This window comes from Carya illinoinensis, chromosome 8 (assembly GCF_018687715.1).
Source record: "Carya illinoinensis cultivar Pawnee chromosome 8, C.illinoinensisPawnee_v1, whole genome shotgun sequence".
Classification (NCBI taxonomy): Eukaryota; Viridiplantae; Streptophyta; class Magnoliopsida; order Fagales; family Juglandaceae; genus Carya; species Carya illinoinensis.
The window spans coordinates 33,379,851-33,403,056 of NC_056759.1; the positions used below are offsets into that span (position 1 = coordinate 33,379,851).

The window sequence follows — 23,206 nt, forward strand, 5'->3', positions numbered from 1 at the left end:
GGCAGACCTGGACAATCTACCTTTCTGTGAAGACTGTGTCTATGGAAAGGCTAAAAGGGTTAGTTTTAAAAGGGCAACTCATCTGACTACTCAAACTCTAGATTATGTACATGCTGACCTTTGGGGACCTTCTAGAGTAAGTTCTCATGATGGAGGGAATTATTTTCTCTCCATCATTGATGATTACTCTAGAAATGTGTGGATTTACATACTTAAACATAAGAGTGACACTTTTGGAAAGTTTAAGGAATGGAAATCCTTAGTTGAAAAATAGGTAGACAGAAAATTAAAAACCTTAAGAACTGATAATGGGTTAGAGTTTCTGTCAACAGAGTTTAATAATTTCTGTCAAAAGGAAGGGATTCTAAGACACAAAACTGTTAGGGAAACACCTCAACAGAATGGTCTAGTTGAAAGGATAAACAGGACCATTCTAGAGAGGGTTAGATGCATGTTGTCAAATGCTGGGTTACCTAAAACATTCTGGGCTGAAGCTGCTACTACAGCTGTCCATTTAATTAATAGGTGTCCATCTTCTGCCATAGACTTTAAAACACCACAAGAAATGTGGACTGGGAAACCTCCCAGGTATGATTACCCTAGAATTTTTGGATGTACAGCCTATGCACATTCAAAAACTGATAAGTTAGACCCTAGGGCACTAAAATGCATTTTTGTGAGATACCCTGAGGGAGTGAAGGGGTATAAGCTATGGATAGACAAACCTGGTAAAAATAAATGTATAATTAGCAGGGATGTGATCTTTAATGAATCCCAAATGGCTCGGGTACAGAATACAGAAATAGTACAAAGACCTGGAAACACAGAGGAAAATGTACAGGTTGAGGTGGAGAGAGGAAACACCTCAACTGGTAGTAATACTGGGGAAGTCAATAACTCTGAAGACCCAAATTCAGAGGACCTAGATAAACCAGGTCCTGACTCTTACATGTTAGTAAGAGACAGGAAGAAAATGACTATAAAACCTCCCATTAGGTATGGTCATGCAGAGCTTACTGCCTTTGCTTTGACTATTGCTGATGAGGTCATTTATCAAGAACCAAGGACTTATAAAGAGGTCATTGCAAGCCAGGATGCCACTAAGTGGATACTTGCTATACAAGAAGAAATGGAGTCTTTAAATAAAAATAAAACTTGGGATTTAGTTACAAAGCCTGCTGGGGTTAAGTTGGTTGGATCCAAGTGGATCTTTAAAAGGAAAGAAGGCATACTAGGGGTAGAAGGGACTAGGTTTAAGGCAAGATTAGTGGCTAAAGGTTTCACTCAAAGAGAGGGAATAGATTTTAATGAGATATTCTCTCCTGTGGTTAAACATAGTTCCATTAGATTGCTTTTATCCTTTATAGCATATAATGATTTGCACTTAGAACAATTAGATGTAAAAACTGCTTTTTTACATGGAGAATTGGAAGAGGTAATTTACATGCAACCCCCTGAGGGGTTTACAAAAGATATTAACTCTGATCAAGTGTGTTTGCTTAAAAAATCTCTATATGGCTTAAAACAATCACCTAGACAATGGTATAAGAGATTTGATACTTACATGCTTGAAAATGATTTTAAAAGAAGCTGTTATGACAGCTGTGTTTATTATAAGGATGTTAATGGAATATTAATATATTTGTTGCTGTATGTAGATGATATGTTGGTAGCATGTAAAGATCCTGATTTGATTAAACAGTCTAAGTGCATGTTAAAATCTGAGTTTGATATGAAGGAACTAGGACCAGCTAGTAGAATTTTAGGAATGGATATTATAAGAAATAGACCAGAGAGATGTCTGTTTCTATCTCAAAGAAATTATCTATCTAAAATTCTGAAAAGATTTGGTATGGACCAAGTTAAACCTGTAAGCACACCTCTAGGTCAACATTTCAAGTTGTCCACCACTCAAGCCCCTCAATCTGAATCTGAAATGGAGTTTATGCACCAAATACCTTATGCTAGTATGGTAGGAAGTGTGATGTATGCAATGGTCTGTACAAGACCTGATCTTACCTATGCTGTCAGTGTTGTTAGTAGGTTTATGAGTAACCCTGGTAAGGCACACTGGCAGGCCATTAAGATACATTTCAGGAACTATTGTTTTGGGCTTGAAATATGGGAATAATGTTAAAGAAGGGTGTGAATTGGAAGGATTTGTAGATGCTGATTATGCTGGCAGTGTGGATACTAGAAAATCTTTAACAGGATATATTTTTACTGCTTTTAGGGGGGCTATTAGTTGGAAGTCTAATTTGCAATCTGTTGTAACCTTGTCTACAACAGAGGCTGAGTATATAGCTTTGACAGAAGCTATAAAGGAAGCTATATGGTTGAATGGGATATCACATGAATTGGGCATTTTCAAAGGAAATATAACTGTACATTGTGATAATCAAAGCTCTATACACTTGGCTAAAAACCAAATATTTCATGAAAGGTCTAAGCATATAGATGTTAGGCTTCACTTTGTAAGGGATGTAATTTAGTCTAGAGAAGTTGGAGTGGAGAAAATTCCAACAGAGGAAAATTCCTCAAATATGATGACTAAGCCCTTGCCATTAGCCAAGTTCAAACACTGTTTGAACTTAATTAATGTGAAAGCTGTTGGGGTCCCTTAGTAGAGGGACAAAGCAGGAACAGCCAAGATGAGAGTAGAATAGGAATGATGAATAAAATATTGTCAAGGTGGAGAATTGTGATAAATGTGTCAACTATTTTAGTATTCTATCTGTTACTAACTCATCTTCATGCAGATTTTGATTCACGTGATAAGCAGCAGCCCTTATATGATCAATGAAGTAATGATAACCTGCAGTGCTTTAAACGACATCCCAGCAGCTCATTAAACGGCACCCTATGCAGTGCTTTAAACGGTGCCGTCTCACTTAAAGCATGGGATGAAGGAGAGCCGTCCGTTTGATCTTTACTTCATGTATATATATATGTGCTTATCGTGTTAGGGTTAAGGAGAGATTCATTTGTACAGTAGCCGTCTGAGAGTTTGGGTGAGTCCGAGTGAAAGAAAGAACTAGGGTTTGTGAGGGAAAACGGAAAAGTCAAAATCTTGTGGCTTTTCTTGACTCCATTGTAGTTCTATCTTGTACAATGGCATTTTGGCCTTGAAGATTCATCAATAAAGTGATCTCTGAGACTGTTCCTGCCGTGGATGTAGGCCATTAGGGCCGAACCACGTAATCTCTGTTTGTATCTTCTTCTTTCTTATTTCCGTGCATATTTCTTGTTCCTTTACTGATTTATTTGCTTATCTTGTCATACTGTTATCCTGTTATCATTATCCTATCGTTTGTATATCTCAACTGAGTTTCGGCTTTGATCAGTATCTTATCATATTGAGATTCCTAAGTTAAGTTCTGTTTTGAATCTGTGTATATATATATTTTGTCATATTGGATTGGGAATTCTTGAATGTTAGTGCATATTCGGATTTCTGTATTGGGGATCTTTGGATATTATTGTATATTCGGGTTCAAAACACAACACTTCATTTATGGGCCAATTTAGGCATTTGTTGTCTTCTTAGTTGTAGAATTCGGGACTTATTCCAACCCTTTGCATAATTTCTCATCTTTAATCAAATTATCAGAATATTTGTGATTAAAAAAACACTTAAATTTATGGTATGCAAAGTATCTATCACGGTTTGACACACCTCTAAGCCCAACTGGGTTTTGTTTTCTGTGAACTGTGAACCATCCGGCTCTAATGCTTGATGGATTACAAGCCGCCCAAGTAAAAATTGTGACTTGCTCCTTCCCCTTGGGGTTTCCATTTCTTTTATGTTGTGTAAAGATTGGTAGCATGCCGCAAGTCATATCAAGCATGTCCTCCCCCGTGTTAATTAGATATTATCTGAACTTGAAAGTTTTAATTAAAATAAAAATAGACATATGAGTGTGTCCTTGGACCTTATCTACCTAAGTACTTTTTGAAGTACTCAGGTTCAATAGGGAGAATACCCAAACATGACTGGACAAGAATAAATAGGTTGCTTTTTGTTTTCAATCGACCCTCAAAAAGTGTTGGATCTATCGTGTCAAGGTTTCAAATTACCTATACTAATCTCTTGGTCCCGCTAAGCAGTTATGTCTTGTTACCATAAATGCATGCTTACCATGGCATCCTTACAGAGTTCAGACCCAGCAACCTCCCGTTTGGGTATATGTCTCCAGGACAAAAACCCAAACCTCATTAGACTTTTTACGAAAAGTTCGAAAAAGATAATAAAACAATATGTTTGCTTCCCATATTGCATTCAGAATAAATCCTTTAACTTCTCCCAGTTGAAATAACAACTTACACAATATACATATATATATATAAGATAGTCTTCTGCACTCTGCAGAAATTTGCTTCACAAACTTATAAATATCTATGACCAAACAATAATATTGAAACCCCCCCATATGAAATTATTCTGGTAACTCCATCTTATTATCGGTAACACTTCTTTAACTCAAAAGAGATCCGCTCCTAAAAATCAGACCTCTTGCACTTGCACAGCTTCATTCACTTCCAGGTTTTCCTTCACAGATTCCTTGACATGCTCCTCAACTTCAAAAGCTGACACAGGGAATGACCTGGAGAGCCCTGTGGTACTCTTGAAAGTGATCTTCCCAGTAGGGGGATCAGCCACTGAGAATTCAGTAAGTGTGACCCAGACCAAGAACTCCTTGGCCTTCACCCCGGTGAGCTTCTTGATCTTTCCGGGCTCAACATAGGCTGTGACTTCAGTGCCATAGGTCACAAGCCTGTCAATCTGTTCAAATTTGTGGGTTATGCTCGCTTTCTGCTTCAGCCATACAAACCCAGTCTCCCTCAGATACCCACATTCTTCAATGTCATGAAGCGGCAGTAACCCATTTGGCAACCCCATTTCTGTGAGCAATTCCTTCGACTTCGCTTGACAAATCTCGTCTCCTTGGTAGAACTCTGCCTTGGCTCTGATCTCATCCGTGACCTTAGACATTTTTGCTCTAACTTCCTTCTTGGTACTCCTTCCTTTCGTTTGATGAAGTTCGGAGGAAAAGTTCGGGTTTATATAGTTGTGAAGCTATAAAATCACCCTTGTTTCTTCTAAAATTTGCAATAACGCCATTGGGGTTTTAGAAAAAAAATAAACTGGGTTTGTTTTTCTTAAATTAATTGAATTCTTCTACTCATTATCTATATATCAAACATTTGATAAAAAAAAAATGTGTGGTGTTAGATATATAGACTTATGTTTAAAATTTTTAAATGAGAAATTGTTTATAAATCTTCGGTCATGGTACTATCGCAATGATAAATATAATATAAAACTATCGCTTGATATGATTTTAGGGTGTTTAACTTCCGTGCATTCACTTAAAAAAAATAGATCTTATTAAAAAATAATCTTTTTATATAAGTCTCCAGATTTACTTATTTTTTAAAGGAAAACTCTACTCCTACTGACAATATTCATTGAAATTTTTTACCAATTTGTTCTTTTTTTTACTTGATGGTTAAGGAAATATTTTTTAATAAGTTTGTAATTTTTTTATTCTTTTAGAAACTTTTTAAGGGATTTAAAAAAATTGCACATTTGTTAAGGAATTTTGATGACTTCCCTCAATAGGGTTAAACAGAAATCTAAAAATCTAACTTCAATCCTAACTCTGCTTTGAGTCAGAGTTTTTTCTCCACAAAAAGTAGGAATCGGAGTTGGAGGCAGAGGTTGCATTGAGTCAACTCCAACTCCGCTTCGCTCCGACTCTGATACTCAACCTCCATCTCCAACTCTGACTCTGACTTCTCATTCCGACTCCGACTCAATTCCGATACATATTTTATAAAAATATATGTGTTTTTCTATATATTAATTATATAAATATAAATATAATAACATCTAATAATAATGTATAAATACTAAAATGCATAATAACGTGTAACATTGTAATACTAATGTATAATAACATGTAACACTAATGGATAAATAATAATTTTATAATAACATGTAATACTAATGTATAATAACTAAAGTATTGATTATATAGATTTTATATAACTATATCTTATATTCTTATGTAGTTTAACTCAATAATATATTAGCATAGTCCCATGGGTTAATTATTATAAAATAATATATTTATACTATAATATATAGACTAAATTGATTAATAATAGTTTAGATTGTAATTTTTTAAACAATTGAAATTTATAAGCCCACAAAATTATTATTTTTTTTTTTTTAAAAAGGTGGGCCAAATATGAAGTTAAAAAGGAAAAAAAAAAAAACTCAAAATCCGACTCCACTCCGAATCCGCTCCAACAAGTCAGAATTGGAGTCGGAGCAGAGAATATGCCTATCAGAGTTGGAGTCAGAAGTTGGACCTCTAACAAAGTCGGGGTCAGAGTCAAAAGTTGGCCATACCAACTCCAACTTGGTCGATGCTTAGCCCTATCCCTCGGTAAGTGGAGCATCATACTTTTTTAAAATGAGTATATTAGACTTACACACTCTAAAATTATGAATATTTTTTCTCATAATGTAAGGGACGAGTATGTTTATTGTATATAATTTGTCAGAAAATGTTATCCTTTTGGTATTATGCTTACAAATAAAATGATTAAATATATTGTATACTTGGATACCATCTATTCCAAGTGAACTGAAGGGAATTGGATCATTTTTACTCTTTAAAATTCATCGAATTCATTTAATATAAAACGCAGAAATGAAATGATATCATATTTTGCACTATGGATACTATCTATTCTATTTAAAATGAAAAAGATCCTGTTCAATGAGTAATTCAATGGGTAATTCCTTTCAAGGCCTTTCACGAATATCTTTTCTTTGAACCAAAACATGATTTAGAATTAAGCTCACACCCAATATAACCACAAAAGAACTATACAAAACTAAATTTACAAATTAGCGTAATTTGATACGATACGTTAGATTGTAAATATATTTTTATAATTTTAAAGTAGATCTAACGAATCACATGAAATCGTGTCAATTTATAAATTTATTTTTATATATTCTATTTGTGTCTGTAACACTTTTCAACAAATCTTTCATTTCAAAACATTCATTGTACTATTTCATATTTACGATATTTTCAAATATATCATTTTCTATATATCGAAATGGTGGATTTCTTTGTATCATTTTATCTTTAAATATTTTTAATTTCATATTTTATTGGCTGCCATCTAACCACCAAGTTTGGGATGGCTTGGTGTGATTTCTCTACTTCTAAGACATCATCAAAAATATCAAATTGTGAACAAAGAAAGCTACGAAAAAAGCACATCAGTTGGTGATATCTATGATGCTTTCTTCTTCTTTTTAATAGTTAATTGAACATTTCATGCCCATTTATTAAAATTCATTATCATTTATCAGTTTCACTTTTTTACTATATACATTCAAGACTCTACTAAATTCTTTGAAAAAGATATCTATTATATTTTTTTCGTATTTTTTATTCACTCTATTAATATAATTAATTGTGTTTTTTTAATATAAAATAATTATTGTTATCAATTATATTAATAATATATAAAAACAACTATATGTAACGAAACTCGCAATAAGCAGGTCGAATGGTTATTAGCGTTTGATATTGGCAATGATATTATGGTTGAACATTTATGGTGAAATTAAAGGTGTAGAGGTGTGTTGAGGAAGCAGCCAATTATATTATTCCATGTGTGATGTAGTTGGGAACGCTAAACTATGTATTGGGGGTTGGGAGTTCGACGTGAATGATCGAAGTGTGAATGTATATATCCACCAATAGACACCACACCTACACAAATAAATGTATTTTGTTGTTATTTTTAATTTTGAGTAATTTACATCAATCTCATTCAAGGATCTATTCATTTCAATTAAATAAATATGAGAGAGACATTTTGATTATTTTATTTCTAAAAAAAAAAAAAAGCGATTTTGTCAATAACGATAAATAAAATAATTAAAACATCTTATATTTTCAATTAAATATATATATAATTTCATAATTCAAATTTCACTTTTAAATTTCTTATTTAAAAGTGATGTTTGCACACAATACTACATCTTAATTTAGGTTAGGTTTAGCCTTAAAACCATTCATTCACCGGCCGGACTGATCAAAATTGAATTGGACCGCCATAATACTTTATGTTTAATTAGGATTAATGTTCTTGATTGTATGTCAATGCTAAAATTAAATTCCAAAATTTAAAGTTTAAAGTAATACCTAAACTCATATTTATTTTCTTTTTTATCATAAAGAATCTCGAAAAGTGTACAAACGTAACATCTAAAATAAAGTGCAACCTTTAAACTTATCTTAAAAATGCATATTTTTTTAAAAAAATATTATAGAATGATTACATGAAAGTAATTTCATAAACTTGTCATATTGTAAAGTTATTTTTATTATAAAGTAAATCTAACAGATCAGATAAAGTCACGTCAATTTGTAAGATTTTTTTTCTTTTTTTTTTTATATAATTCCTTTATAGATGTAACTGTATCCATATTTTCTATGTGTTTGACAGATTTATCATTTTGACTACATCTTTAATAAGGTAGATCCCATTTATTACAGATGGGACAATATGATTTAATAGGCAGTTTTAGATCATTAGTGAGCTTGCATCACCTGGTCAATCAGCTAATGAATGAAGCATTCAAATACACAGTCCCTCTCACAACCCATAACAACCAACTGCATCATGATGCAACCCAAACCAACCCTAACTGTCTCCTACCCCAGGTCCATGACATCGAGTGGAACCCAGGCGCATATCCACCACACCTGATTACCAACTTCAACATTGCTTCTTTACCCAGCACAACCTAAACCAACCAAAATGCCTCCTTCCCTGGTCCATGACACTGAGTGGAGGTTGAACCCAGGTTCATATCCACCGCAGCAAATAACCAAGTTGAACATTGCTTCTTTGGACTAGCTGGAACGGTTCAAGTATCATCCAAAACAACATTTTAGAAATACTTGTCTTTTGCTGCAAATTTATCTTACCAAATCATCTAATATTCCTACAAAATGACCTGCAATAAGCCATAAGCCCAGCATAAATAACATTTATTAACTGGCTGGATGAAAATACATGCATATGAATGAAATGGCAATGTTCTGCTAAAGGAGGAGTATATCTTAATGACCTTGTTTCCTTTTTAAGGTTTTGGCACAGTAGACATTTTGTTGCAATTATATAGAATAGAATAATGTGCATACATTGTGGTCATATAACGTCACAGGATGCTGAGAAATAGCAGTAATGATAGTCATGGCTAGTTTCTTTGGGAGTAGCATTCAAGGTGCGACTGGCATTGAAGAGTGCTAAAGCTAGAGAAGTGGACATTTGCAAAGAAAAGGAAAGGCATGTGGAGTTCAAATGAATCTAAACATGAGATCTTTTTTTTTTATTTATTTGATAAGTAAAAGATAAATATTATTGATCATAAAAAAGGGCATGGCCCTTGTATACAGGAAGTATACATCAGGTACCTAAAAACATTCTACAAGCTAGGAATCAAAGACAAGAAATCATGAACACTGTCCCCATTTAGTACAATAGCAGAGAACCAAAGTAATAAAGTTTGAAAGAAAAAGTTCTTTAGCTCCTCCATAATGCGTTCCTTGTCTTCAAAACAACGCGCATTTCTTTCCAACCAGATACACCACATGATACATAGTGGAATCATCTTCCATGCTGCTGCCACTTGCTGGCACCCTTGTATCTTCCTCAAAGGCATAACCCAAGCAATATTGACCCTTTGGAAAATCTCATCCCATATCTCCCTTGTGATCTCACAATGTAATAGAAGGTGATCCACGGATTCTCTATTTTTTTTGCACATATAGTACCAATCCATCATTACACACCCCCTCTTCCTCAAGTTATCCGTGGTCAAGATCTTCCCAAGTGCTGCGTTCCAGACGAAGAAGGCTACTTTGGAGGGTACACGCGTCCGCCAAATATTCTTCCAAGGAAACGGAGGGTGGTTTTGTGTGGTCAAAATTTTGTAATACTCCTTTACCGTAAATTTCTTCTGATTATTAAACCTCCACTTCACACGGTCACACTGTGCCATAGGAGTCCCTATAGAGTATAGAAAGCTGAAAAGATCTGAAACAGAAGATAATTCACAATCATGAAAGTCCCTATTGAAGAGAACATCCCACTGAAAAGTGCCATTATAGATGGACCGCATATCCGCAACCGAAGCCTCTCTATTAGCAGCAATACGATAAAGGTTCAGAAAAGCTTTTTCCAAAGCATGCTCTCCACACCATACATCCTGCCAAAAACTAATTCTATTGCCTTCTCCCACAATGAATCGAATATGATTCTCGAAACAAGACCACCCCCTCCTTATAAACTTCCATAAACTCACACCATACCCCCCCTCCCTTCGTTGGAACACCAACCGCCCCAAGTATCTCCATAGCAAGCGACAATGATTTCCTTCCACAATGCATCCCCCTCTGATTGGTATCTCTATAACCATTTCCCTAAAAGAGCTTTATTGAAAGTTCTCAAGTCACACACTCTCAGCCCCCCCTGTACGACTGGATCACAAACTATCTTCCATCTAACCAGATGAAATTTCTTCTCCTCCCCCATGCCCCCCCAAAGGAACGCCCTAAAGAGTTTCTCAATTTTGTTTCCCACCCCTACTGGCAATAGGAACAAAGATAGAAAATAAGTGGGAAGGTTCGTCAGGGTGCTCTTAATAAGAGTGAGTCGACCCCCTTTCGATAAGTACATTCGTTTCCAACCAGCCAGTCTTTTCTCTATCTTCTCCACTACCCCATCCCAAATCGCTCTAGCCTTAAAAGTAGCTCCTAGAGGGAGGCCCAGGTATTTCAAAGGCAATGAAGACACCTGGCAATCCAAAAAACAAGCTAAGTTGCGTATATTTGAAGCCGCACCCACCGGAACCATCTCAGACTTGCCAAGATTCACCTTGAGCCCCGACACTGCTTCAAAGCAAAGTAGCAATGCCCGTAGAGTTTGGATCTGATTCCTATTTGCTTCACAAAAGAGTAGGGTATCATCTGCAAATAACCAATGAGAGATCATAACCATGTCGTTACCCACCTTGAAGCCAGATAAGAAACCTCCGCTAACAGCTGCCTGAACCATTTGGCTAAGAGTCTCCATAACTATAACAAACAAGAGGGGAAATAAAGGGTCTCCTTGCCTCAATCCACGAGAACTGTGAAAGAAACCAGCCAGTGTACCATTTACTAAAACTGAGAATCGAGCTGTTGAAATGCAGTGACGCATCCAAGCAATCCATCTATCGCCAAAACCACTCCTCCTAAGCATATACAGAAGGAACTCCCAATTCACATGATCGTAAGCCTTCTCCATGTCAAGCTTGCATAAAATACCTGGTTTGCCCTCCCTCAGTCTATGATCCAAACACTCATTTGCAATGAGCATCGAGTCAAGGATTTGTCTTCCATAAATAAAAGCATTTTGAGGCTTGGAGATAATCTGTTCCAGTGCTAGGCTCAAACAATTGGCAAGGACTTTCAAGATAATCTTATAAACACCACTAATCAAGTTTATAGGGCGGAAATCCTCAATAACCGAAGGCTCGTGTCTCTTAGGTATAAGGGCAATGAATGTCGCATTAAGAGATTTTTCAAACTTTTGAAAAGAATGAAATTCACTGAAGACTTGCAAAACATCACCTTTAACGATGTCCCAACAAATTTGGAAGAACCCCATTGAGAACCCATCCGGCCCCGGCGCTTTGTCTTTGGCCATACCAGAGATGACCTTTTAAATCTCGTCTTCCTCAAACGGTCTCTCCAAAGCAATCACACTCTAAGAATCGATTGTTTTAAAGGACAGGGCATCCAGCTTTGGCCTCCAACCAGCCGGTTCTGAGAGGAGACACTCATAATAATTCCCAATATGGTTTTCTAACTCCGAAGCAGAAGATATCACCTGGTTATCTGAGTGTAGAGATTCAATGGCGTTACTGGGCCGGTGTGAATTGGTCACTTTGTGAAAGTATTTCGTGCACTTGTCACCTTCTTTCAGCCAAAGAGCTCTGGATTTTTTGCGGGAAATCTCCTCTGACAACAAGACCCTCTCCAGATTTGCCAAAACCGTACCCTTCCTCATAAGCACCTCCTCCTCTCAAGTTCCTGCAATTCCTCCAAGAGAGTAGACTTCTGATTATCAATATGGCCAAAAACTTCCAAGTTCCACTTCTTCAGATCTTGTTTCAGTGCCTTCAGTTTACCTGCAAGAATAAAGCTTGGGGTGCCAATGAACTGATACGAGGCCCACCAAGTACAGACCATCTTTACAAACCCATCCGCTGCAAGCCACATGTTCTCAAACTTGAAGTACCGGCGCCCACTATGAATACCCCCACAATCTAAAAGAATAGGAAAATGGTCTGAAAATATTCTGGCTAGCCGTTTCTGACAAACCTCCAGATAGTGTTGTTCCCACGTAGGAGAAACGAGGAATCTATCCAATTTCGACCAAACCCGACCGTTTGACCAAGTGAACTCGCCCCCTGTAAGGGGGAGATCCATGAGATCCAGCTCAAAGATGAACTCGGAGAACTCCTCCATGACTGCAGAATTCCGGTAGTGCCCTGATCTCTCACTGGGGAAGCAAGTAATGTTAAAATCCCCCTCATGCACCACGGTACATCCCACAAAGAGTGCAGACCTGCCAAGTCTTCCCAAAGCCTCCTCCTTTCTCTATCCACATTCGGCTCATAAGACCCTGCAAAAGCCCATGCCCACCCGTCAACCACATTTTTGAAAAGAGTCGCTACTGTATAATCCCCGATACACTCCTCAGTCACCTCAACCACTCTTCTATCCCACATTAATAATACTCCGCCTGAAGCTCCCAAAGAGGCTAGATAGGCCCATCCCACATACGAGCACCCCCATAAACTTCGTACAATTCTTCTATCAATAAAACTAAGTTTAGTTTCTTGAAGACATACCACATCCCCCTTCTATAACCGCAATAAAGATTTGATACGGAGGCATTTATTGCGATCGTTAAGCCCCCGCACGTTCCAAGAGATAATCTTAGGCCGCATGTAAACCGAGATTGTCCCTCCCTTTCACTCTAGCCCTACCACTACTTCCCTCCTTTACATCATAATTAATGGAGCAAGTTAGCCTTTTAAGCTCCCTGTTCTGCTTAGTCTCTGACTTCGACCTCCTCTCTTCAATTGCCATAAGAAGGGCCATAAATTTATCTTCATCTCCTTCATATGAAATCCCAATAACAGCTTGTATCTCCTCCACCTTTTTGAAAACCCAATTAGATGGGCATTTATCATATTTAAAACTAGGTGGGATTGTGCATAAAGGGGTTAGCACAGCCCCCTTCCCATCAGAGCAATCTTTATCAACCAATGCCAACTGAAGGGACCCTAATTCTACAACTGCATCACATTTTCTAACAAACTCATCCCTGGCTATCTCAACGACTTCAGAAGACTTCACTATATCGATAGAATTGCTCTCATCCACCCTAAGACCATCCTGCTCCTCTATTTCTCGAGAAAAACCATCTGTCGGAGACCCCAAGAGCCACGTACCACTCAAAATTTTTCTGGCCGGCGTCAAAGGGACGGCAAGGCCTCCCTCCATCTCAGTCGACCCTGTCTGTGCACTTTCCGGTGCTAGACTGGCCACCCAAGGTTCAGTCGCTAGCCTCTCTTCCCTTCATACAACGGCAAATCTAGCTTCTGACCTTTCCGGCGCATCCTCCATCACCTCTGGCCTCTCCGGCAAGACTTCCAACCCCTCTGGCCTCGGCGGCGAAACCCCTACCTCCGGCGTTAACCCCTGACCCATACCCAAAGGTTGGTTTGTCGATGGACATACGGAGCTCGACGGCGTCGTATCAGGCTGAAGGGCAGACTGAGCTACGTGTTGGACCTGGGCCTGAGCCTAGGCCTTAGTCTGGGTCTGAGCTTGGGCCTGATTTGTAGGTTGCGATTGTTGGGCCTGAGCCTAGGCTAGGTGAGGAGTTTGAGCCTGCATAAGTGTTTTATATGGGTATGGACCTGGGTCTACATAAGTTACTTCCTTAGGCCCTTGTGGCCCATCTATTACCAGGCCCTTCCCCTTAGAATTAAACCCAACATTTACAGGGTCTTCAGAAGCCGAAACAGACTCTTGTTCATGGCCCAACTCGGCAAGGGTACTTATCTCCTCAACGCAGCGTTTCAGCACTCCCATATTCAACTGCATAGTCCCCATCTGTTTCTCCATTTCAGCCAGTGCATGCAGCACGTTTGCCATATTAAGCCCCGACACCCTCCTGTCAAACTTCCCACAAGTCTAAGCTATCACCATAGGGGATGGCTTGCCTGTCCTCTCTACAGGTTTTGGGGCTCGAGACAACACTTCTCTGTATGAAGGAGAGAGGCCCTACGGCGGAGGTAAGGGCTGGGAGGATGAAGACTACCACTGTGATTTTCCTCTGTTTTTCCCTTCCACGACAGAGGATGCTGCAACCATTTCCTTCAATAAATCCCCAAGGTTCCTCCACCCTACCCCCTTCTCCCTTCTGGTATCACTAGCATACCACTTCTCTTCCCTTGACCAAACTCTGATAAAGATAAAAAACCTCCCATTAGAGTTACGCTACCACTGCAAACCAATACCTGAGAACCACTTCGTCTTGATCTGATGAACTCAGAAGAGCCCCCCCAGCCTAGAACTTCCTGCAATGAGGCAACCAGCCAACCCATGGAAGCTTGAGCTATGAAAATGTGATGCACTGTACGACAACTACTCTCCAGTCTCCATGCATCTCCACCATCTCTCGTTTAATTTTTCAAACTCAAAACACTTTTGTTCAATCATAACATTTCTCAATATCCCCATCCCAACGTAACTACTTCTAGAAAAAAAACAAATTGTAACTAAACACCACCTCACATCACCATCATCAATGGCATGAGATCTATACCAGATGTCCCATCATAACGTCTACTAGTAGCAAGAAGATATTCACCTACAAATTTTGCTGCTTACAAACGCTCTAAACACACCACTTATTTGTGAAACCAATTATAATTATACAAAAAATATTCACATCCATAGCATTTAGGCCATTAGATCACCATGCCCTCGCCATCAATAAATCTACTCACAAGATTTTGGCTAAATATAAAGACTAAAATATTTAAAGATTAATCCCAGTACTAATTCTTATTTGTAGTTCACTCGTTGCAAAAAAAAAAAAAAAGGCCTAAATCTTGCACTCAAGAGTACCAATTAAAGAAACCGTTGAAGAAAATTTCGGATCTCATCAATATAAGGAGACCGCGTAGGAATGATATGACCGCAGTCATGCTCAATAATCACACGGCAACCATCATCAAACAAAGAAGTAAGGTCCCTGCTAGCCTGGTTTGCAATCTGCCTGTCCTTCCCATGGTCACTGCCGAAAATGTGAAGCGACGGGCAATTGATCCGTTTACACTCAAGCTCTGGTAATTTAAGAGCAAACCCAGAGCACAGAATCACAAATCTGAAATCCATTTCACCTTTTAGCCTCCCTTCTTGTGCAGAAACTAAAGCAGCAGCCATTGCAGCTCCCTGAGAAAATCCCAATATCCCATCAAATGGCCCTTCCTGAGAGAACACGGTCTTCAAGTATGCCAGTGATGCCTCAAAGCCATCAGTTTGTTGCTGGTACTGGAGAGGATCAAATGGACAATCTGCAATTTTCCAATCTGCTTCACTCCTTCCATTGAAATCAGGTGCCACTAACCATCCATACTTTTTCTTGCAATTCTCAGATGGTGGAGGCTGGGTTCGTTCTAATGAAGGTGATGTGCAATCTCCATGCGACTCTGTGAAGCAGGGCTGGTAGATGTATGGTAATTCATGAGGTGCGTCAACAAATACGAGCTCAACAAAGGTTTTGAGCTTTTTGGCTAATGATGCAGTTCTTCCTTTAAAACTGGAGGCATTCTGCCGAAAGCCGTGCAGGCATAAGATTTTTATTTTTCTCCGAGGTTGGTTATCTACAATGTATCAAGATGTTAGGAAGAATAAAAGGAAGCCAAAACATGGACCCTCAACTTTCAACTCTTCGGAATTCAAGAAAGCCACTAATCACTAAATGAATATTTCTAATTTAACCACTGAAAAAGGAAATACACAAAAAAATATGAGAAGTGCCACAACCACAAAGAGATTACACAAAAGTAATCCTACAAACTGACGTGGATTTATATAATCCGTCATATCTGCTTTATAATAAAAGTAATTTTACAATCTGACAGACCACATCAAGCAACATCAGTTTGTTGGATTATTTTTGTATAATCATTTTGTGGCTAGAGTATTTCTCAAAAAATATTCTATCATTGTTAAAAAGAGTGTTCTGATTCATCCAAATAAGAGAAAATAAGAAAAAATAGCGTTCCTGAAAGTTAACAGATTCGGCTAGTGTGGTCTACGTGTGTATGATAAGTGTTAACTGCCAGCAACAGAGAATCGGGAATATTGATTAATTTGCTCTGGCTACTTGGGACAGAAAGGGCATTTGGAGTGATGTAATTTCAGACCTTACCAAGGCTCCATGGCACTTGACGTAAGAGCTCTGTATCTGACAAAACAGTTTTAAGCTCTTCTGATGATACTGCTTGTGTTTCGCCATTTTCAATTAATGGCACTGATCCAAAACCCTTCCCGTGTTTCTGGCAAAGCTCACAAACATATAGAGATTTCTCCTTCTGCTGACCATGATAACAAAATTCAGAAGAAAAAAATACAAGGTATGAAGCACTTACAATCATTTAAAAACAAGACAAAGTGAAATCTAAAATAGCTCAGCCAATTTCTAATCATGAGAAGGATTATTTGCCTATACCCTGCAACTAACACAGACCAAAACTAGCATCCTACAATGGGTGCATCGGCAGCGTGAAGAATAATCATCAAATGCAGAGCCACAAAGTAGGCAGGTGGAAATGACACTCGCATCCAAGCTCCCAACTGATATCCTACCAGCCACAAAACAAAAAATAGTAGGAATCAGAGTTTTTCTTTTTACAAGTAAAAAGAGTAGGAATTACGTTTGCAACATTGTCAATGTTTTTTTTTTATTTTTTATAAGTAACATTGTCAATGTTATTGTCAGCAGTTCTCACAATGTAAGTTGCATATGTATAGTGCTGATTAAAAAAAAGTTGCGTATGTATCAAAAAAGCCTATATTGCAATATAGCACACGAGGCATTTACATTTTCCTTTTTTGCTTGGCATATTTAAGCACACACCCATGGGGCATGTCATTACTTTTTTTCAATGTTAATAAAACTAGATAAGGATCATCAAAAGGGGACACGACAATAATATCCTAAAGGAAGAAAAAAATAACAAAAAATTGATACATAGAGAAAACAAATCAAAATAGAAAGATCCTGGAGTTAAAAGAAAAATGGAAACAGATATGATAAGCATCCTATAGTTAAGAATATTAGTGATATCTGAGAGAAAGCCTTAAGAACCAAATGAAGGGTGAACCACGTCTGCATGTCATTTACTATACACACACATATATGTACATAAACATCCAAAAAAAATCAAATGTTTGATGTTCAAACCATGAGATTCTCATCTCAATAGTGATTCTCATCTTAATAGGTATCTTTTAGGTAAAACCTCTTTTCTTTTCTTTTTTGATTGGTAAAACAAAGGAAAAGCCTCTTCTTAGGTGCTTAATCTAGCAAATCTAGGGCTCTCAAAAGAACCTGGAAACCAAAGGCAGTTTTATTGTTACATAAGAAGTGAAGGGTCCATACATAGATAGCTGTCACAACCACTATTTACTAATTTATTTATAACATGAAAAATTCACTATTTATAAGATGATAAAACCTTTAAGCGAACCAGCACAAAACCATAGCCCTTGAAGTCTATGTAAAACCATGTATATCATCATAATTATTAATTAAAATAATTATAAAGATTCAAATCACTTGTTTAGTACTCTGGAACCCAAGCTCGTGAACAAGGACATCTAGTACGTCTCTTTTAGGTTGAGATAATGAGAAACAAGAGACCATCTCAACTAATTTCTTTGGGAAACGTTGTGACAGTTTAAAGAAACGTATTTCCAATAGAGGCATTGAATATGTAACACTTGCAAATTCAAATTGGATGTACCACATTCCAGACCTGACATGATAGATAGCAGTATCTGCATAAATAAGTAGAGGCATTGAGAGATTAAAACAACATACCGATGGTCAAAAACAAAATTCTTTCCTTTGAAAAAACCACCATCCGGAAATTGTTCCAAATAACGCTGTATCCCACCAAATAACTGCAATAATGTTTTTGCTAAGTCAAACAACTGCAACAATGACCATATTGTCAACAAATATGTTCATTACCATCTTTAATAAGAGCCATGTTTTTATGCCATTTTATCAAGGTAAGTACGTTTTTTAGAAGCACATACACTATCTTTAAGTAGAAAACACCCAAACAAAATATAGAGGTATGTATCCTATCATGAGTCCTAGCAGATCTATATACAACAATAAGATGACCAAACAACACAATTGCTCAGGTAAATATGGTAACGCAATCCTTGTCTTGGGAAAGATAATGAAAATGAAAAATAGACCACAAATTCATGAGCTTTTCAAATAAGCTTATCGTAGTCTATTGTTCATGACTAGGAAGCACTAATACAAATACAGAATACACAAGTATCAATTCTCTAAAATTTAAGATATGATACAATACAGGCTAATGTATTGAGATATAAGTAAATATTTTATAAATATATAATATGCTTAGCCTTACTTCAACAGAAAAATCAAAAGACTAGAAGGCATAAAATGTGTCAAAATAATAAAATTAACTAAGAAGCTATTGATGAGAGAGAGAGAGAGAGAGAGAGAGAGAGAGAGAGAGAGAGAGCAAACAAGTATACTGCTGTATCCAAGATTACCCCATCAGATACATACTGGATATGGATATAGCAACTATTGAAGTATAAATACTTCCTATGGCGAGGAAAAATTTTCGAAGAAAACAACAGAAATGGTAGCAACATCACCAATAGAAAATTTTGTTTTGGGGAAGAAAACTTTCTCTGCAGGAGCTCACCTGAAACACATTCTCAAACCCAGCACCTTTAGACCTAATATAGGCCGATGCCATCTCACACCTAATCCCGCCAGTGCAGTACCTGAAACATAAACAACGAACCAGGAGCCAAAATGAAGTATGCATCACAAGATTAGAAAAACAGAAATGACTTGGAAGTAGTATTGCCCATATACAAAGAAGTCGATATATAAGAAATGCTTGTCATGGTAGTCCAAGGTTAAATTACCATTCCAAGCAAGGTACATTAGAAAAACTATATAACTAACATAGGCTTTTCCAACCAATCAGTAAGCAATTCCAAAAAAATGTAAAACCCCCCAAAATGCAAATAAAAAAATTTAAAAATGAACTGCACTGCACTTAAAAGTACTTTCTCAAATAGCTACAACCTCCTAAACTCAACTGCAGAAATATAAATCAATAGAAATATATGAGCTACTCACTTGAGCATTGGCTACTGTAAATTCAAACTGAGGGTACTAACATATGGTGCAAGAAACAGTATCAAAACTGTTGGGTCTTGTTTGGTGTTCATGAAGGGAAATGAATGCGCACAATTTTGAGGCTGAAGAAGCTTCTGTTGCGGATTTGAAGCTGCTACTTCTCTTAATTTAATACTTTTTTGGCATTTCTCCAGTATATTTCCCATGTATTAGATTGCACTTTTCTTTGCTTTTGATAAAAAAATAGTGGAAACAAGGCTTTCTACGCAAGGAAACACCATTTTTTGATAAGTGATAAACAAGACAGCAGTGGGAAACACACAGATAAACATTATAAACAATATAAACATAAGCAGGATCCACAAATAGCTAGAGATAAGACACATACATCATGTCGTCCCAACTTATATCTCTACCAAAAGCTGAAGTTCAGATAGAATCATTTGTCTAAACAAATATGTATCAAAACAATTTGCACCCCAGGAAAAAAGAATTCCAAAAATATCTTACACAATAATGTTGTTCCATCTAGGTAGTAAGATAAATAGAAAGTGAATAGCAGGAACCATCCAGGAGAGTACGAGTTCCAGAGGTGAACTTACATAAGAACACTTTTCCCTTTCAATTGCTCAGAGTTATCATCAATCCATGAGGACAGATCACTATACTGCCTAATTCCCGGATCTAAAGTTTCCACGTTTGGTGCATGGAACTTCCCAATTCTTGTCTCATATAAATTCCTTGCATCCAATAAAACAAGTCCTTCGGGGTCTGCAGGACTTTCTTTCTTCAAAAGTTTTCCTGGCAAACATATGCGTAATCAGAAGATGACCATTGCAATTTCCAATTATTTCCTCCATAAGAGCATATAGAGAGAGAGAGAGAGAGAGAGAGAGAGAAGCATATTCAAGAGTTTCTGTGTGCCAAAACCAGATAACTTACCAGCACTCTGAAGGGCAGAATGAAAATCAACTGCAGAGAGATGTGTCCCAGCATTAGAAATTTCAGGTGACTTTAACAGGGGTTGAGAACTAAGTGTAACCAGATCCTGAAAATGAGGTAAAGTTGTATTATTAGATGGTTGAAGGAAATTTACACTGAAACTTGCAATTATTTGAATTAAATTGATAGTTTTTTGGTGAATTAGTTAAGTGATGCCATATCATCTTCATCTGTTTGATCCCTTGACTGCCCATAATCTTTCTTCAATATTTTCTTCAATTTTCCTATAATTATTTGGAAGTAAAATGACCTTTACAATAACTTTTTAATAGTCATGGAGGTACGGGGCAATTAGACGTAACCAATTCGAGGTAAATTTTAATTTCAACCTCTAAACAGATGAACTCCTTATGGTCATTGTGTGAGGAATTACACGTGCAAAAATATCAGCCTCCACACCAGAAAGTTCAATCTCACACCACTAACAACAGATGATGAATGATGGTTTATAACAGTCTAAGCCATTCTGGGAATCGAGTAATCCTTTTGGGGTGGGCTTGGGAGTACATTTATGGACCCCATCCTTCTCCCCTCTCCTTACAGTTACTTAGCAAAACGAAACCCCACAGAAAGCATATGTCATGAAAAAGTCTCTCTAGTATCCCATGACATAACAAAGAAAAATAAGAATTAAAAATCTTAAATTTAAAATTAGATATAAAACTAAATATAGATTAATCAAAGCTAAAGTTTTCAAAAAAGCACAAAGGAACCATGAAAAGAACATCGTGTATACAAATGTAGTCCTTTCAATTTTGCAAGCAATAAGAGAATTCATTAGAAAGCGGAGAACCCTCATGTACAGGGTGTGTATAAAGAGTCTTCAAGCCTACTCAAATTGTAAGGAAGAACCCTCATCGATTGATCATCTTTTTCTTCATTGTGAGGTGGCTAGGGAGTTATGGGTTGGTATTCTTTGTAGAGCTGGGCTGAGTTGGGTTATATCTAAGAGGGTGGTGGAGGTTTTAGCCTGGTGGAACAGAAATCACAATAGCTCTCAACTGGATGCGGCATGGAGGATGATACCATTGTGCGTATTGTGGTGTTTATGGACGGAAAGGAATGACAGATGTTTTAACAACAGGAAAAGAGCAGTGGGGGATATCTGGAATTTCTTTTTCGCTGTGTCCTCTCTTTTTCAGTGGTTTTCTGCTATTGTATTAAAGGGAGAGAGTGTTAATGCGTTTTTGTTTTCTTTTCAACTTTCTAGAATGTAATTAGGTGTCTTATCTTTTATAATTCCTATGTACATAGGCTCCGCCTAGTTTCATTCGATTCGATAAAGTCTATTACCTATCAAAAAAAAGTGTAACGAAGAAAAATCAATCACAATTACCTTGACGACTCGAATAGAAAGAGCAGTGAATCCACATTCCTTTGCAACCTTGTCATTCAATGGGTGATCACAAGTCGCGAGCTTGAAGTCAGTCCCTTCAAACAAAATATTTGACATGACAGCAGCAATGTGTTTCTCCAGCAAGGACAACTCCCCACCAACCTACTCACGTACCAATCACAATAACTCATCAAAGCGAGACAGAAGAACATATGTTAATGCCGCACTTGGTAAGTTGGTAAAGAATGGTAAGTTGGTAAAGAATCTTTGTATCCTCTCGGGAAACAGGAGAGTGAAGAGGGAAAGGAGGGGCCTACAGTGACATTGACGCCTTGTGGTGAGAGGCGGACACGGCCGAGGAGACCGAGGGAGTTGCAGTTGGACTCGTAGAAGGCAACGAGACCGTTCAGGTCGGGGATTTCGGTGTACTTGTAGTAGAGGAGGACTCCATACTGCTGTCGGTCTTGCTCTTCGGCATGGGTCTTCGCCATTGCTAGGGTTTCTATGGCAGCTATCTTTGAGTTGCAAGCTAAATATGGTGGAGGAAGAAGGGGAGACCGGAATTATCATTGAGAAATATTTTTGCAGTCGGCGTGTAATTGGCGTGCAGTCAGTTATAAAAAAAAATTAATATGAGATTTATATGAAAAAAAATTATTTTTATAATTTTTTATAATTCATGTAGGTCTTATTGAATATAAAAAAAAATTTTATAATTTTTTTTTATTTATTCCATACAGCCGACTGTATGTCGACTGCATATGACGATTATATATAGCAAAATCCTCATTGGGCCCAATATATTTCTTTTCTGCCCTTTTTATCGTCTTATGCATTATCATGCTTTTTTCCTTCTTCTTTTATTATTATTATTATTATTATTATTATTATTTTTTAGAAAATTTTGTACAAATTTTAAATATATAAATTTCATACAAATCTTTACCAAAAAAAGTTATATTTTAAAATAAAAAATATAAAAAAATTATTCTTTATTAGTGGGACTCACTTTATTATAAAAAAAATTATATAATGTTTGTCTATTTGAATCTTATACCTAACATTACTCTTAAATATTTTTTAAAAATAAAAAAAATACTAATACATAATTAATCACTTTATTAACTATTAAATAAAAATATTAAAAATAAAATAAAATACATGAATAATCAAATTGAAGAACAAACTTAGAGACATAATATTATTTTCCTTTGCACAATTTCCATTTCAAGTGAAGTATGAGTAAAATAGAAATATAAGTAAATA

The 23,206-nt window shown here is 36.9% G+C and overlaps 2 protein-coding genes across 5 annotated transcripts; both read right to left on the bottom strand.

The window, feature by feature from the left end:
* Positions 1–4,273: 4,273 nt before the first annotated feature.
* Positions 4,274–5,032, bottom strand: LOC122317986. Its single transcript, XM_043135090.1, has one exon. It carries the CDS (start codon positions 4,991–4,993, stop codon positions 4,505–4,507), a length of 489 nt encoding a protein of 162 aa, XP_042991024.1. The 5' UTR covers positions 4,994–5,032; the 3' UTR covers positions 4,274–4,504.
* A 10,020-nt stretch (positions 5,033–15,052) lies between these two features.
* On the bottom strand, positions 15,053–22,532 carry LOC122274166 (rhodanese-like domain-containing protein 6). 4 transcript variants are annotated; one of them, XM_043083148.1, is made up of 9 exons: positions 22,258–22,532; positions 21,941–22,102; positions 20,545–20,650; positions 20,205–20,403; positions 19,157–19,238; positions 18,280–18,362; positions 16,924–17,038; positions 16,606–16,768; positions 15,053–16,054 (listed from the first exon to the last, which is right to left on the bottom strand). In XM_043083148.1, the coding sequence occupies exons 1-9, from the start codon at positions 22,429–22,431 to the stop codon at positions 15,300–15,302; spliced, it is 1,839 nt and encodes a 612-aa protein (XP_042939082.1). In that variant the 5' UTR covers positions 22,432–22,532; the 3' UTR covers positions 15,053–15,299. The 4 variants fall into 4 exon arrangements, with proteins under 4 accessions (XP_042939082.1, XP_042939081.1, XP_042939078.1 ...); XM_043083147.1 differs by having other exon boundaries at positions 16,606–16,771; XM_043083144.1 differs by having other exon boundaries at positions 16,606–16,771; positions 16,906–17,038.
* Positions 22,533–23,206: the final 674 nt, after the last annotated feature.

Excerpts from the sequence above, each read along its gene's own strand:
- LOC122317986 (XM_043135090.1), bottom strand. The coding sequence starts at position 4,993 with ATGTCTAAGGTCACGGATGAGATCAGAGCCAAGGCAGAGTTCTACCAA.
- LOC122274166 (XM_043083144.1), bottom strand. The coding sequence starts at position 22,431 with ATGGCGAAGACCCATGCCGAAGAGCAAGACCGACAGCAGTATGGAGTC. Across the intron at positions 20,651-21,940 it reads TTTCTATTCGAGTCGTCAAG|GATCTGGTTACACTTAGTTC; the intron begins GTAATTGTGATT and ends CCTCATTTTCAG. Across the intron at positions 16,055-16,605 it reads TCAAGTGCCATGGAGCCTTG|ATAACCAACCTCGGAGAAAA; the intron begins GTAAGGTCTGAA and ends GATACATTGTAG.